The 15,664-nt window shown below is 33.0% G+C and overlaps 3 protein-coding genes across 3 annotated transcripts; 1 reads left to right on the forward strand and 2 right to left on the reverse strand.

Annotated features, from left to right (window-relative positions):
* Positions 1-1,475: 1,475 nt before the first annotated feature.
* LOC149737666 (exostosin-2-like) lies at positions 1,476-9,721 on the reverse strand. Its single transcript, XM_089873548.1, has 11 exons — positions 9,471-9,721; positions 8,770-8,937; positions 8,012-8,365; positions 7,550-7,679; positions 6,841-7,083; positions 6,033-6,216; positions 5,386-5,587; positions 4,845-4,941; positions 4,213-4,379; positions 3,222-3,407; positions 1,476-2,546 (listed from the first exon to the last, which is right to left on the reverse strand). The coding sequence occupies exons 1-11, from the start codon at positions 9,716-9,718 to the stop codon at positions 2,408-2,410; spliced, it is 2,118 nt and encodes a 705-aa protein (XP_089729674.1). The 5' UTR covers positions 9,719-9,721; the 3' UTR covers positions 1,476-2,407.
* Positions 9,722-9,739: 18 nt separating this feature from the next.
* Positions 9,740-12,668, reverse strand: LOC149737667 (tubulin-folding cofactor B-like). Its single transcript, XM_089873570.1, has 5 exons — positions 12,527-12,668; positions 12,205-12,348; positions 11,610-11,703; positions 11,018-11,209; positions 9,740-10,626 (listed from the first exon to the last, which is right to left on the reverse strand). The coding sequence occupies exons 1-5, from the start codon at positions 12,641-12,643 to the stop codon at positions 10,433-10,435; spliced, it is 741 nt and encodes a 246-aa protein (XP_089729696.1). The 5' UTR covers positions 12,644-12,668; the 3' UTR covers positions 9,740-10,432.
* Positions 12,669-12,742: 74 nt separating this feature from the next.
* On the forward strand, positions 12,743-15,438 carry LOC149737668 (dynein axonemal light chain 1). Its single transcript, XM_089873584.1, has 9 exons — positions 12,743-12,842; positions 13,256-13,331; positions 13,517-13,555; positions 13,664-13,773; positions 13,971-14,026; positions 14,242-14,297; positions 14,501-14,590; positions 14,917-15,007; positions 15,122-15,438. Exons 2-9 carry the CDS (start codon positions 13,329-13,331, stop codon positions 15,247-15,249), a joined length of 573 nt encoding a protein of 190 aa, XP_089729710.1. The 5' UTR covers positions 12,743-12,842; positions 13,256-13,328; the 3' UTR covers positions 15,250-15,438.
* The last annotated feature ends 226 nt before the right edge of the window (positions 15,439-15,664 follow it).

A 15,664-nucleotide genomic window follows, 5' to 3' on the forward strand; every position in this document is an offset into this window, starting at 1 on the left:
TGCTGCCCTGTAATGGCTGGCATGTATAGATAAAACCAACCGTTATGACTTATCAATAATTAAAAGGCGAGTGCATAATTACAAATCCCCAAAAGGGGTATCATTACCCGTTGTTGATGTATGGAATAAATAACAGGGTGTGCGGTAAGATACACTATGCATATATAATCGTTGGGACGTGGATATACTACTAACCACAACAACTAAACGTGGAAATGTATCTTAGATGCATTTTTCGTGACATGTTCTCTTTTATTCCACGAACCGCTTGCGTGTTAAACAAAAATGGTTGTAGCAGCTTTAACAGTGCATAATATATGTTGCAAAATATTCGTGAGTATACGGTTTTATAATTCTTTAAATGTTTTTTGTTTACTACCAAGTGGGACCAGAAAATACAATGAAATAGTGTCCCATATTCCCCAATTCCCTCTATGTTATACAACTTAAAGTAGTTCTTATAATTCACAGCAAAACGAATTTTACGATAGAGTAAAATCACAGCGGTATACAGCGAAAACAGAAACAGTTAACACATTGTAACAGTTCTTATATTGCCACCTTCTTAATAGCGGGGTTGAAATAATCCGTGTTCGAGGATTAATAAAGCTGTTCAGAAAATGTAAGTGAGATTGCATTATCCCTGCACGTTATAATCGCCATCTATAAGCTTTATAATCTGCTCTCTAATGCTTGAATCTTAACCAACGTTCACACTTCGTGTAGAGGCGTGACCAATAATAAGCAAGTTGTGTGGCTGTAAGCTTATAATAACGATCGCTTGGAACGGATTTTCGAAGTTATACAGTACAGTGGGGGAAGACGAAACACATTTAGCACATATTATCTAAATATCCTGATCATGTTTTAAACTATTAACAATGGTCCATAGGAGTCGTGAGGATACGGTTTTATATTGCTTTGAATGTTTTTTGTTTACTACCAAATGGAAAAAAATAGAGTGAAAACATTTCCTATCTATACCCCACCCTACTATACACCGAACCTTTATATAGGAAAAAAGGTAAACTGCGGAAGTAAAAAAATACCAAGTTTTAATAAAGGCCAACGCAGTTGTTAACCTTATAAAATATACTGATAAAAATGTTTTTTTTTTAATAAAATATACTGATGAAGATGATGAAAAAAACAAAACACGTTTTAGGGTAGGGTGAGGTATGATGGGACGTGGGCATGTTGCGACACCTTTTTAAAATCAATTTTTAAAGTTCCCGTACAAATGTTAAACTTAAGGCAATGCTATTCCATGAAATTAATTATGTTTTACAACCAAGTGTGGTAACTATTTCGATATTATCTTCAATACACATGCTCCAACATATGCAGACGAAACAAAAAGATTTTCGCCATTAAAACCGACAGAGTAATATTTAAGCTGTTACTCATAACAACAATAACAACACTTCTCGTATCCCGTCTTCTCTACAGCTGTGAAAACACAAATCACTCCAATATTTCGTTTTTCTAAATTGTTTGCAAAACGTAGTAATACTGAGTGACAGTGCTGTAACAACGAAAAGATTTTTAACAATTTTAGCGAAAATAATGATAAGACATCGTTTCGCTATACGGTATAATACATCGTACCACGTAACGAGCGTATTATATATATGGTAGCTTCATCAGTTTGGAAAATGCTACAAAAATAGTTTGAGGCTATTGAGAAGTAAAAAGAAAGCAAAATTGCTAATAGAGTTTTAAGCACAATTAAATTTGGATAATAGAATTTAAACACGGCAATATACTGTATATAGCAACCATAGTAGTAAATTTGTATAACGTTAAGCCTCAATGAGGCATTTAGAGGACCTGTAGAAAGTAGCAAATATTTTTTGCAGTAATAAACAGTTGAATTGATAAGTTAAGTTGGTTTGATGCTGGAAAGAAAATTACAGAAGGATGGCAGTTACAGAAAAATGTCAAAAAGATACAATTAACACCATTGCTTCGTACCATTGAAAGGCAAGGAAAAAATACGCAATTTTGGAAAAAAAGTTAAAAATAGCACTCAAAAATATACAGCGAGATGTTTAGAACCGAAAAAATATATTACATTCATTATTTCTAGGTAGTCAATTTTGGCTTAAGATCTCATTTGACCAGAAAATACGTAGCACGCAATAGAAATAACAAAAAAAGAATAATTAATACTATGACGTAACATGCAAGTGGATTGCGGTTCGAGTGAAGAAAAAATAGCACGAAATTTGGCAAAATCGGACGAAATTCAACGTTATTTGACGAGAACATGATATAAGACGCGTGGATCTCTTGCGACATCTCCCGGACACATTTTTCAACATTTTAAGCGCTTCAAAATCGCCAGTCGTTCTCTAACAGTAACCAGCACGATTATAAATTCATAAAAATAGAATTCCGGCTCAAATCAAAGTGAGCCAATATCAGGATAATGTTTTCGCTTTTCCGGAAGTTTGTCCATAAAAAGTACGGGGTCTGCACGGAAGTTTATTGCCTTGAGAGACGAAACACCATATATTGAAGCAAAGTGGTTCATACAAGTAGACCTGGGAGAAAGGAAGTTAAGTTTAGACATCAAACAATGTTACCAGTAATTGCTGCAACTACTTAAGAGTTAAACAGGTAAAGGTTTATAAAAGTTACTAGAACTATAAAATGTTTGCACTAGATAAGAAGTTAAAGCATTTTATGTCTAATTTATATGTACATTACATACAAGTTATGTCCTTTTCTATTCTATGTGGGTGAGATCTTACAGCATGGTATGCCATGGGACTGATATTTAGGCCAGGGTTGGCTCTTTACCCTAACTCTTACATACAGGTTATGTCATATTCTATTTTATGTGGGTGAGGTCCTACAGTATGGTATGCCACGGGACTGATATTTAGGCCAGGGTTGGTTCTTTACCCTAACATCCAGGATGCTAAAATCTATTAGTGACCACTTGGTTTAAGCAATGCCCGCTACGTATTTTTCCAAGGCGGCATACACTTATCAGTTTAAGCGACAGCATCAAACCAAATATATTGTCCCATTACGATACAGGTGGCTAACCAATGAGCCGGACTAGAGTTTATTTATGTTAAAACCAGTAATACCTCACAGTAAACGGAGGCAATGTTCATAAAAACTTACAACTATCAATATCAGAAAAACAGTTGTTATTAAGTTAGAAGTTCACTAGAATTAAATTTCACATAGAAATAACATTCCCCCACCTTTCCACCATGTGTGTTTCATCGAGTGAAAGGCTACCCCCAGTGGCGCATTCAGCACACTTGAATTTCTTACGAGGAGTAACTTTAATGGGTGCTTTTCCTGAATAGTTACTAACGAGAAAATTCATGGCAATATCTTCACAATTCATGTGGTTGTCAACCCAGTCTTTTATACCACCTGGCATCCTAAAAACGAAAATAATTTCAATTGTTACAGGTTACAATGTATTACAAAAGCTGGCCATCAATTGGTTGGCAAAAACTACTTAGAATGCTTACAAATACATTGAATTGTAATTTGAATGTACCTTATTAATCCTTGCATGGCAGAGTAACAGCAGTTGTTATGAAACAGGTTTTCTGTTTCATAAAACACATGCCAACTTACATGACTTTACCAGATATGCAACTTAGTGGGTGACTTTTTAAGAATTTTTTCTTTTTATGTATGGCTGGCAATTTGAACAACCCAAAAAAGGCCACTGGGTTGAAGCAACTGTCATTAAGTGTCTTGCCCATGGAAACATACAACCACAATTATAGCAGCAACCAGCCTAGAACCCATTTCCTCTAAAGTCAAGTGTCCTAACCACTGTGCCCTAGTGTATAATGCAGTAGACACAGCAATTAAACTATGTGAATATTAGACGATAATGTGTGGTTTAAATTCCCCACCATGAAGATATAAAAGTTAATAAACTGTATTAACATTAACTTTAACGGTGAGCACAGGCTCTAAACCCCTGAATTATTTTGCATTACATTAAACAGTTAACATAACAACCAGAGGTAAAATTAATTTCACAAGATTGTTTGTGTGTTAAACTATCACTGCCTCCCTTGCATTTACAAAAGCGAGTTGCCTATGACTGAAAAAAAATCTGTTTACATTTGCTTACATGAAAATAAACTAACCAAACCCACGACTAAATAGTAAATAGAACATATACATACTTGTAAGTCTGGGGTAAGTTATACAACATATACATACTTGTAAGTATAGAGGTAGTTATAATAGTTGTGGTAGAACGCAGCACCAGTGAGCACAATAGAAATATCATTCGTCCAATCAGAAACATATCTCATTTTCCCGTCATCACCCCAAATATGAAGTCTTGGTGGAAAACCAACGATTCGATCGTTAAATTCTCTCCATACCTATCAATGTGATGATATATTAACGATAACTACAGGCCATGTTTTTGTTTAAATTTTCATTAAAAAAAACAATTAAGAAATATATATAATTTTTTCTTTTTTAAGTTTTTGATTCTTATTTTTAGTAAAATGTGGGGTGACATAGCTAATATGCAGTTACACTAAAAGTGGGAAAAAATAAGGAACCCCATTGATTAAAGTGCCAAATGCAATATACCTTTGGGCCTGCTTGTTTGTATACATACTTGGGGTAAAATCTGGGGTGAGACTGTTAATATGCAGTTACACTCATAGTGGGCAACATAGAGAACCTCATTGATTAATGTGGCAAATGCAAAACACTTTGGCCCCTTGCTTGGTGGTATGGACACCTAACAGCAGGGTAAAGCTGTTTTATGGTGCAAAACTGTGTTTTTAAAACATATTATGCAACCTTGGTCTCACAAAATATTAAAATATTCAAACCTGGAAACCAAACTCGATTTCATCTGTAGTGAGCATTATGATGTCATCATCGATCGCAAGAACACCCTCCGTCTTTATCTCATTATAGGGGAAGAACCTAGAAAGTTATTTTTGGTAAACAAATCCACAAACTTTACCAAAAAATATTTTTTAATGAATTTGACTTATTTATCCTAACGTGGCAGGGCAGCGATAGTCGCTATAAGAATGTTCTGTTTCGTACCACATATGTAACTTTGTGCGTGCTTATTTATTAATTTTTTCTGTAAGACTGACAATTTGAAAAACGTACTGTCCTAAACGAACCACTGATATACAAGAATTACTACCAAGGGTCTTGCCCAAGGACATAACTACAAGGGTAACAGCAACGAGCCTTAAACTTGTATAGAAACCTAACATATATTTAATTTAGCACTACCCTTTAATTATTCGATTTGGTATTTTAAATTTTTTTAAAATGTACATTTTTCTGATCATATTTTTTTTAATTTTAAAATGACACACACGGATTGAGAATTTCAGATACAAGTTCAACAACCTGTTACTTAATTCATTTGAGCTTGTTTGAATGACTTTCCACTCATGTTCAATAATGGGCCATTCGTTTCTTGCAGGGAATGCCTTATGCTGGTTGTTCCAAACAACTAATATCATCCGTAAACTTGGAACTTTGTCAATGGACTTTATCAGTTGAAATAAACTCAACACACGATCGTAAGCTAATATCACGGCTGTAAACCCTATGTAAAAATGGTAAAAATATTTATTTTTAGTAAAAATAATTCTTTATTTCAAATTTTGTAACGTTTCGTAAGGTCCCTCTATCTGTTTTGTCCTGTGGGGTAAATTATTTTTATATATGGTCAACAAAAAACCTATATGTCCGGTGCGAAAAACCACCCCCAGCAATTATGGCTTTATTATGTGGAACCTCTATGGCTGTGCTGTGGTCCAGGGAATTTCTGGGTAAAAAGTTAAATATAAGGTTGTTGGTTCCACGGGTCCAATGTGGGAGTTTCGTCAGTAATTGTCCAACTTATTGTACGTTTATACGTTTTTTACCATTACACATCTTTTACTATTACAACTTTTCGTATGTTTAAATGTTTTTTTACCAGTTTTTTACCATTACAACTTTTCTTTTGTGTAGATGTTTTTTTTTATCATTATATAAAGAAAACTTACCGTCTTCTTTGGGTGATATTAGTGGGAGGAATAGTGGAGATTGAACGCTGTTTGATGATGGAGGATTATTCCATTTTTCGTAAGTAGTCGCCACGTGAGGAAAAACACGGTCGTTTATGATTTGTAGAGTCGTCATGGTGATGGCTGGGATGTTCGTGAAGTAACTTGTGTACAAGAACTCAACCTGGATGTAATTTGTTCATGAAATGATGAGTATGTGTATAGGCACCAAACTTGGGGTGACAGGGTATGCAGGCTTACCCTGACATATTGCAAATAAAAATAAAAAGAACAAAATACTGTTTGGCAAAACACCAGTGTTAAATAAACATGGGAAGCATGTATTGATTTTTTATCAGTTATGTATTTCATAGCACCAGACCCTGACTTAAGTGTATTTCCTTACACAAAGATAGTTCAACTTTATTTTTTTGTCTGTTACAAAATTTCTAAGCACCAGATGCTTACTACTTCATAACACAACAGTCTTTCTACTCTTAAGCACTAGATAAGATTTAAATTTACGAGGTTTATTACAGAGGCATTTACCTACTTTTTTATCCGATTTTTAATTGTATAGTAGGATGGGGGAAGGTCTCGTCTCATAGTAGTAAACAAAAAACATTCCAAGATTTATAAAACCGCATCCTCACCACTCTCATAGACCGTTGTTGATTGTTTTAAACACGATCAGGATATTTGGATATTATGTGCTAAATTTGTCTCACTTCCCCACCCTACTATATGTGCTAAAAGTGTCCTATCTTACCCCACAGTACTATATATAGCTCATTTTAAATCTATCTACCTGTTTCTTCATCAGCACAACTTGTTCATGCGGGATCCTCCTTAAAATGTTCATGATGTCCGGAAGAGAATCTTCCCTGATAAGAACGGATGCTCTGCTCCAGTCAAGGACTTCAGAGAATGGGAGGATGTAGGTATCGCAAGCGAAGACAGGAATACATCCCGCTTGCATCGACTCCATGAGAGCACTCTGTCCGAGACGGGATGTAGGAAGAAGGAGACAAAATGTTCCTTCTTGTAAAATCTGAAAGATAGAAAAAATAATGTGAAAATTGCACTTTATATTATATTAAATTTCAATGTTTGATCAGTTTTAAACAAAAGAATGAATAGATAAATGTAACTTATTTATCCATGGCTTGGTATCAACGGCGACTATAATATGGATGTTACATATACATACACGGTTTCACCCAATGCCCTCTTACAAGTTACACATATGTAAGTGTAGGTGAATATTTTTTGGATATTTTAACTTTTTCTATTTTTGGTGATAAAAGAATGATTTATGTTACTCTGTGATAATTGGCCAACTGTGTGCTGCATTCCAGCACTGACGGGTTTGCATTAAAATATTATGATTTATTACAAATTATAAAGAAAGGTCATGAATTATAACAAAAAAATCGGTAAACACACAACCAGTAAAAAAAACTTTACACATATTTCCCAATGTTGTAAAAAAAAGTTTTTCCAGAAAAATTTTTTACCTCCGGATATTTCTTTTGTTCGTCATTCTTGCATCTTGTAAGTTGAAGAGGAACATCCTCTGGAACATTCCTACATTTATCGAGGAGGAGGAAGTCCGAACTTGAAGATGCGAGGGTTTCTAATTCTTGTCTGTTATGTAAAAGTTTAATATTTAAAAGGAGCGGAAAAACTTGATTTTATTTGGGGGCGGAATCTATCCATTCCTATTGCAACCACAGATGTGAACAGGGCTTATGTTTTTTTAAATGCCTGGCAAAAAAAAAGTTTTTATAAACGGTAAAACTGAGTTCTATATTAAGCTACATGCATATAACAATATGGTAAAGTGGCTCAGCAAGAAAAAATAAATGGTTTGGAATTTTTTTGTTTTTTGTTTTTAGGGAAAGGGGTGTGCAACCCAAGGAACCCCCCTAGCTGAACCAGTGTCTATTGTAAATTGTGAAATTTTTATTTCTATTTACCTGAACTCAGGATGTATATTAGTTTGTGAAGATATTAGAAGCCACTTTCTAATTAAACCATCAGTTTCCTGCTGCAGTTTAACACCTTTCACCAATGGGCTGTACACTGGGATACTAACATCAAATGTTGACCTATACGTCCAGTGCGAAAAACCACCGCCAGCAATTATTGCTTTATTATGTGGGACCTCTATAGCTGTGCTGTAGTCCGGGGAATTGCCGGGTAAAAAGTTAAATATAAGGTTGTTGGTTCCACGGGTCCAATGCGGGAGTTTGGTCAGTAATTGTCCAACTTTTTGTACGTTTAAACGGTTTTGGTTAAGCATATCAACAGGTGGAATGAATATGCAAGCACTGTGGAAAATAATATATATATTTTATTTATCATTTATAGTTATAGTTATATATATTCGATATTTCTATATATTACGAGTTACACTTTTATACATACATAAAGATATGATAATTTATCCAATTTTAAACAGTAAAACAAAACGTTATTTCAATCATATTTAACTAATACTAATATATAGTTCGATGAAAGAAGATTGGACATCTTTTTATTCTATTTTATTGTCCCATTTTAAACAAAGAACATTCGGAGAATTACAAAACCTCAGGAGTACCATATTAAACTGCTGTTAATTGATTAAAACACGGTCAGGATATTCGGATATTATGTGATAAACATTTCCCCTTTTCCCCCACCCTACTATACTAAATGCATCATATATTAATATTAGTAACTTGGTACTCACTTATCAGGATCTCCAGTATAATAATCACTTTGTGCAATTGCGTAATACATTTCAACAAATTCCTTGGATAATGTAGGAGTGATTGAAGCACCAGATTCATCTGTGTATTGAGATAACGGATGAAGGAAGACTTTCATCTTGTTTGGATGATTTTCATCAGATCCACATCTGGATAGTAAAGAATAGTTTAGGCAAAGAATGTAAACTTTAAATTTTTAAAGTGTTGTTTGAAGCAATGATTTTTATTTAACTTTTGAAATATTTGTTTAAAAATAAAGCAATGTCGGAATTTTGGCTTTCTTGTGAATAATTTCAAAGACTTTTTGCGGATAACAAAGTTCCGTTTATAAAAACATTTATTTGTATGTAAGGATACACATAAACTGTAGTATAGTTAAGCTAAAGCATTAAAAAGTTAATTTTTGCTGCATATGTCTTTTATTGCAACGATTTATTTAATTGTTTGTTTAGAAATGAAGCAATAACGAATTTGGGCTCTCTCATGAACATTACCAGATTCCAGATTTTTCCATTGTGACTTGTGAACAATATCTTTTCTAAATAACGCAAATGCGAATGTAAACAACATTTATTTTTTATGTAGAGGGACACATACTAGTGAAACGTTATACAAATTCACAGGATTCCAATTCCTTTTTGGTGATCACTAACATTTATTAAAACAAACAAATAAAACTTACCGGTAAATATCAAAGCAATTGTACATTTTGCAATTCAGATCTGCTTTGTCACTGGGCTGGATACCATCTAATGAAATTTGTGTGACAGGTAAATCATGAGCAGAGTTGATGTGCAGTGTTTCCATACGAAATTCTTCCCTTGATTTTGACTGATAGTTCCAATTGAATTTAAAAATTAGGGCGACACCAGATAAAAGAAGTAGAACTAAAATTACTTTATGATGAACAGGCTTTAACTTAACAGACATTTTCCTAACTCTTCTCACAACCTAAAGGGATAAGAAACAAAATTACAAATTAATTAAATTAAACCTATGTGAAATAGATGGCACTGTATCAGTTTTTAGTCTTTACAAAAGTACTAAAAAAATCGAGGAAACCAGGATATTATTGTTTTTCCAGACAAACTATTACCATTATGTTTAGATATGTACAATTTAAAAGAATGAATTTGGAAAGAAACCAAGCAAGTGACACAGTATGGAACAGTACAAACAAAAAGGTTGATAATATGATACATATAACAGTAACAATTATATAACATGAAGAAAAACACTTGTTTAAACAGTGTTAAATACAATAATAAAAAGCACCAGTTTAGAGAAAAGCTTTAAATCACAAAAATACAATAACCATTAAAGAGACCGTTGTAATTACACTTTAACTTATATTAACTTACTTACACACTTATTTTGTAATGTATTGACCACACTGGTAAATACAGACAGGGGTGCATTCAGGAATTTACAAAAAGGTTCGAGCTGTATTTTTAAATAATTTTTTTATATGACACGCAAAAAAACAAATTTATGGTTCAATGAAGCATGGTTATTTCATGCCTATAGTTTACAAAAGGGAACTATTTCCCCCCCTAAATTTAACCTTCTTTTCGATAAAAATTAGATGCGTTTTGATATTTTGCAGCATTTTCACTTTAAGTGTATCGTCGAAAATAATGCTTTTCACATTTCATCATCACCATCAAAAATATCAAGTTCAGGAAAATCTCCAACTTGTACGACTTTGGGTCGGACAAACGCCCCATATTTGGGGTCGCATGTGAAGTAACGTTTCCCCTCAACAGAACCATCATTTTTACCATGGGGTTCATCGTATGCCACCCCAACCCAAAGGTTTGGTTTGAACTCCGTGTACCCTAGATGGTAAATATTGTGTAAGGCTTAATTAAATTTAAACCAAAAATATTATTTTTTCAATTATTTTAACAGAAATATTTAGAAAAATGTTAAAATATTGTGATGGGTATTTAAATAGATAGCCTATATATTATCACCAACTTATCTGTTTTTTAGTCATACGATACAACAAGCTCACGTTGTATGTTTATTAAAACTAAAATGTAGGCCTACTTACTAGTTAGTAAAATAAGAATCACTCACGAAATGTTTTAAAATACAAGCTATATAAATAAATGGTCACTAGCAGAACTGCCAGAACACAAACTAGTATAAAGGCACAGAAAAACAAAATTAATATTTTGTTATCACCATATGTTAAATTTTTGTGTTAAAATCTTTTAACCTTACCAATAAATTTGACACACCCCCTCCTTACAAGTTGACCAGGTGTTGATACCTCACATCGGTCTCCAACGTGGATCTTCTGCATTGCTTCCTCTTCCTCTTGCAACAACTTCTCCTTCATCAACTTGCTCTGCTCCATGTTCTTCGGATCAAATCTTCCCTTTTTGTTGTTCTTCAAGAAAGATCGAACTGTGTCTGAAGAATTTGTTTGAATGTTTATTTTGCAAAATGTTTATACTTACGTTATAGAAGTAATGATTTTTAAATTTTGCACAAAATCCGGGTTAACACAGCGAAAATGCAGTTACACTTATTGTTGTATGACTTAGGAACCTCATTAATTAAAGAGTTGAATTAATTACGCTCTGCTTGTTTGTAAAGACACTTAATAGTGGAGTAGAAAACTTGGTTTCCTAAACATATGGTGTCACTCCGGTTTCAAAAGTTAGGGAAGACGTGTCACCCTAGACACCCCCAACATTATGCCTATGTTCATAATTACATTTAAATTAAAGATAATATATATATAGCATTTATATTAGCTATCTATCTAGTAGGCTGATTACTTTCAAGAATGTTTTAAATCAAGATTTACCTCTCTTCGAGTTGTAATTTTCATCTGGCATGTTGTATTTCTCACACTGGGAAACATCAGTGAAGTCAGTTTGTTGTGGATTTGTATCAATAACCTGTGATTGTAACAAGTTAGTTGGAATCTTGGAATTGGACAAAATTAGCATAAGATACCTAAACAATATGAACTACCAAACTCATTATTAAAAATCAGATAAGGATTTAATCTAATATAAATATAACTCATGAAATACGACACTGGTGTTATACTTTTTGTGGTCGCCAAGAAATAATATTTAAATATTCCATTATACTATTGGTTTTCATTTATGACAAATTGTTCAATTGTAACTATACACTGGATATGAAAAAGAGAAGAGTATCCATAGCCTATATATATAGATATAAATATGAGAAAATCCTATTAATTTGGTTTCGTCAAGTTTAACTTTTCTTAATTCACATGTATCTTTGCATGGTCAATATATTAACATAAAGCAGTTTAGTAATACAAATGATATAATCATATATATATATATTCGATAATTCAACCAGTAGACTAATGACTCTCCTGGTATCACACAAAAATATGAAATAAATTAGGCTCATCTGTTTACATGGATTCTCATTCCATCATCTATCGCGAATGATCCCAACAATTCTTCTGTGTCACCGATTTTAAACAACAGTTTATCTTCCTTGGAGTAAACCTCAAGTTGCATGGATTGAGACATACATCCTGTCATTAACTCTAACTTGCCCTAGAAAATACAACCATTTAAAATATAAATAACTATATATAGGCAATACAGTAATAAATCTTCACTACTGTTAAGGACAACCAACTACACAGTTACACTATATGCAGTAATATTAAGCTTACATATCTTAAGAGTTGGTTTAAGGTATTTAATCAAATAAATTGTTAAACTTACTAACCTTTATTTCAGGGATAGGTAAACCGCGGTCAAATCTTCGTTCGCTGACGAAAGACGTCAGTGAATTACTAACTGTAACACGGACAATACTTGGTGTATGGATATCCGGCATGTTCATAGGTACGTTCAATGCTTAAGTTAAAATATCTGGATAATATATAACACTACGCATAAAACTACCGTGTTATCTGGAGACACATAACTGGTAAATGGGATCTATCAATACTACTGCGCACTTCCGTTTCGAAACAAGACGAAAGCTCACTGATTGAACTGAAGAACGAAAGCAGCGGTTTTGGTTTTGTGGCGCCCCTAACGTAAGCAAACGGCCAATGATTTCTTGGGAGAAATGTCGCTCAATAGCTTTTTATACCATTATTTTAAGGGTTAAGCCTACATTACCACAGCTTTTGTACGATAGACAACGTTTTCAGAAACTTGAAGGTGCTACTTAAAGTTAAACACGATTCTGGAAAAATGCTAGTTGTTACTTCATGCACAACTTTATTTCTCGTACCAAAACAAAGTTTTATGGCTAATAACCAATAAATCAATCTTAACTGCATTTAATGTGTATATATGTAGTTATTATTTGCATAAGCCGAGAAGCGAGTTTAATTTGTCAAACATTTTTTTACTACGTGTAGTTCCCGTCATTGGATTTAACAGCACCGAATGTTTCCATAACAACGTGAAAGCCGGCGGTTTTCTCTGAAGTTTATTTTTTTAGATTTAAAAGACTCAATTTCACCGATTAGACAGAATTTTACCAATTTTTAACATTTGGACGCAAATAATCGAACATGGTAGGTCTAAGCAACAGTTTTCCACTATCTTTAACCCGTTATATTATTTCATTTTCAACAAACTCGTCGTTTAAGTTTTGCAAAGCAGTGGCCCATATAGCAACAAAAGAATTAAATTAACTAACCCATTCATGTTTTACTTTCAATAAACGGTACTGACCTTAGGCTTTAATTTATTTTTACAGTCAAAGGGAACCAGCATCAAAGAAGCTTTATCAAAATGGGTATGTACTATGTCCACATTCATGTTTTCCTTTTAAGTATATATGTTTTGACAGAACTACTAAGAGCCACAGAAAATTTTCTTATTATCAACTTAATGCTACTTTCAGGAAGAAAAAAATTCTGAAAAAGCGGCTGAAGCCAAAGAAGTGAAGTTATATCAGATGTTACCTCCAATAGAAAAGATGGATGCTTCATTATCTACTTTAACAGTTTGCGAGTATGTAATTATTGCCCTATTTTACAGCTATGAACTTGTTAATTTGATTTTTGGTCTTATACTGACCGACCGAACTGTTTGTCCACTGCTTAGAATCAACATAAAAACTACTGTTGTTTGTTCATACATATAATAATGCAAAAAATAGTTGATATCTGTTAGTATTTTACATTCATATTTTTTTTAAATTTTGGCAGAAAACTTTCACTCTCAACAAACTGTATCGAAAAGATTGCCAACCTGAATGGACTAAGTAAGAATTACTAAATTATATTACTAAAGGACTAGTTACATTAAACATTGCACATGTAACTTACATATGCAATGTTTACTATGATATATAAATATATAAATATACCGTACCCGTTTGAAATTGCATTTCCCATACAAGCATGATTTGATATTTTCATTTCTGATACATTTTTGACAATGATCACAACTTCACAAGTATTGTATTATTTTACACAGAAAACCTCAAAATTTTATCTCTTGGAAGAAACAACATTAAGAACTTAAATGGTTTGGTAAGTTAAACCTAATTTTAGCGTGAATGTCTAAAATGCATTATTCTGACTATTGTGCTTGTAAATATGCATCCACTGAATATTGCAACTTAGATACAGAGTTTTGCACTTTGAATTTAATATATGGTGTGGCTGATTTTTTTTTATTTTAAAAACCTCACTAGTTATTTCAGTTTTATTAAACTTAGTATTATTTGATATAGGAAGCAGTAGGTGATTCACTAGAAGAATTATGGATCTCCTACAATTCTATTGAGAAGTTAAAAGGAATTCATGTTTTAAAGAAGCTCAAGGTTTGTATTAATTAAAAGCATTGAGTGTATGTTTTGACATATCAACAAACTGTGAAATACTGTTAAGATAGGCAGTTACATACCTAATGTGAATAGATATTGCTTCTACAAATTTTTTAGTTAGTTTAGTTAGTTACCTCAGTTAGCGGTACCTCTGTCAGTCGAGGCAGTGTGTTCAGTATAGGCAAAACGAGCAGTGTGCATTTTAGAAGCACCCTTAAGTTAGTGTCCTAATGTCATGCAGCAATTTTTTAGTATTGCATATCATCTGTCCTACTTTAAATAAACATTTACGCCATATGAAGTTATATGCGTCATTTCAACAGGTACTTCTTATGAGCAACAACCAAGTAAAAGACTGGGGCGAATTCAACAAACTACAGGAGCTACCAGTGCTCATGGAACTTGTATTTGTTGGTAAATTATTAACCTTTCATATTGCCATGTGGTGTACAATTTTATATGTAATCTAGAAGTCAATGTTGTCTCAATTTGCAATCACATTAATTCAGTTGTATTTTAATATTATAGGCAATCCTTTAGAAGAAAAACATTCGGCAGAGGGAGACTGGCAAGACAGAGTAACAAAGTCACTCAAAGCCTTAAAAAAACTAGATGGGACCCCAATTATCAAGAACGATGAAGAAGAGGAAGATTAAGTCAATATATGAGAAATATTTGACGAAATAATTTCAAGGTTTATTTATTAAACCGCATTTTCTATTGGTTATTTTTAATCTGATGAGTGTTTTTGTTGATTTTAATGTTTTGTTTTCTGAACCACTGTATTGGATTATCCATTATTCTGTAACTTTTGTTATTACTTTTTAATAAATGCACCAGCTTAACACTTGGCTTCTAGAGTCTAAAACAAAAATTAAACAATGTTTAATTAACATAACACAGTCCTTTCCAAGTTAACTTGAAACCAAAGGATGGCATATTGAAGTTTAACATTGGCACATCTAAGTCATTTAAGATTTAAACTAGGTAATAAAGATCACTTCAAAATCACCAAAACTGAACACTGGTTTAAATGTTATGGTTAAAAGTGAAGATTTTCCTGTAAAATCC

This window comes from Ciona robusta, chromosome 3 (genome assembly GCF_009617815.1).
Source record: "Ciona robusta chromosome 3, ASM961781v2".
NCBI classification, from domain to species: domain Eukaryota; kingdom Metazoa; phylum Chordata; class Ascidiacea; order Phlebobranchia; family Cionidae; genus Ciona; species Ciona robusta.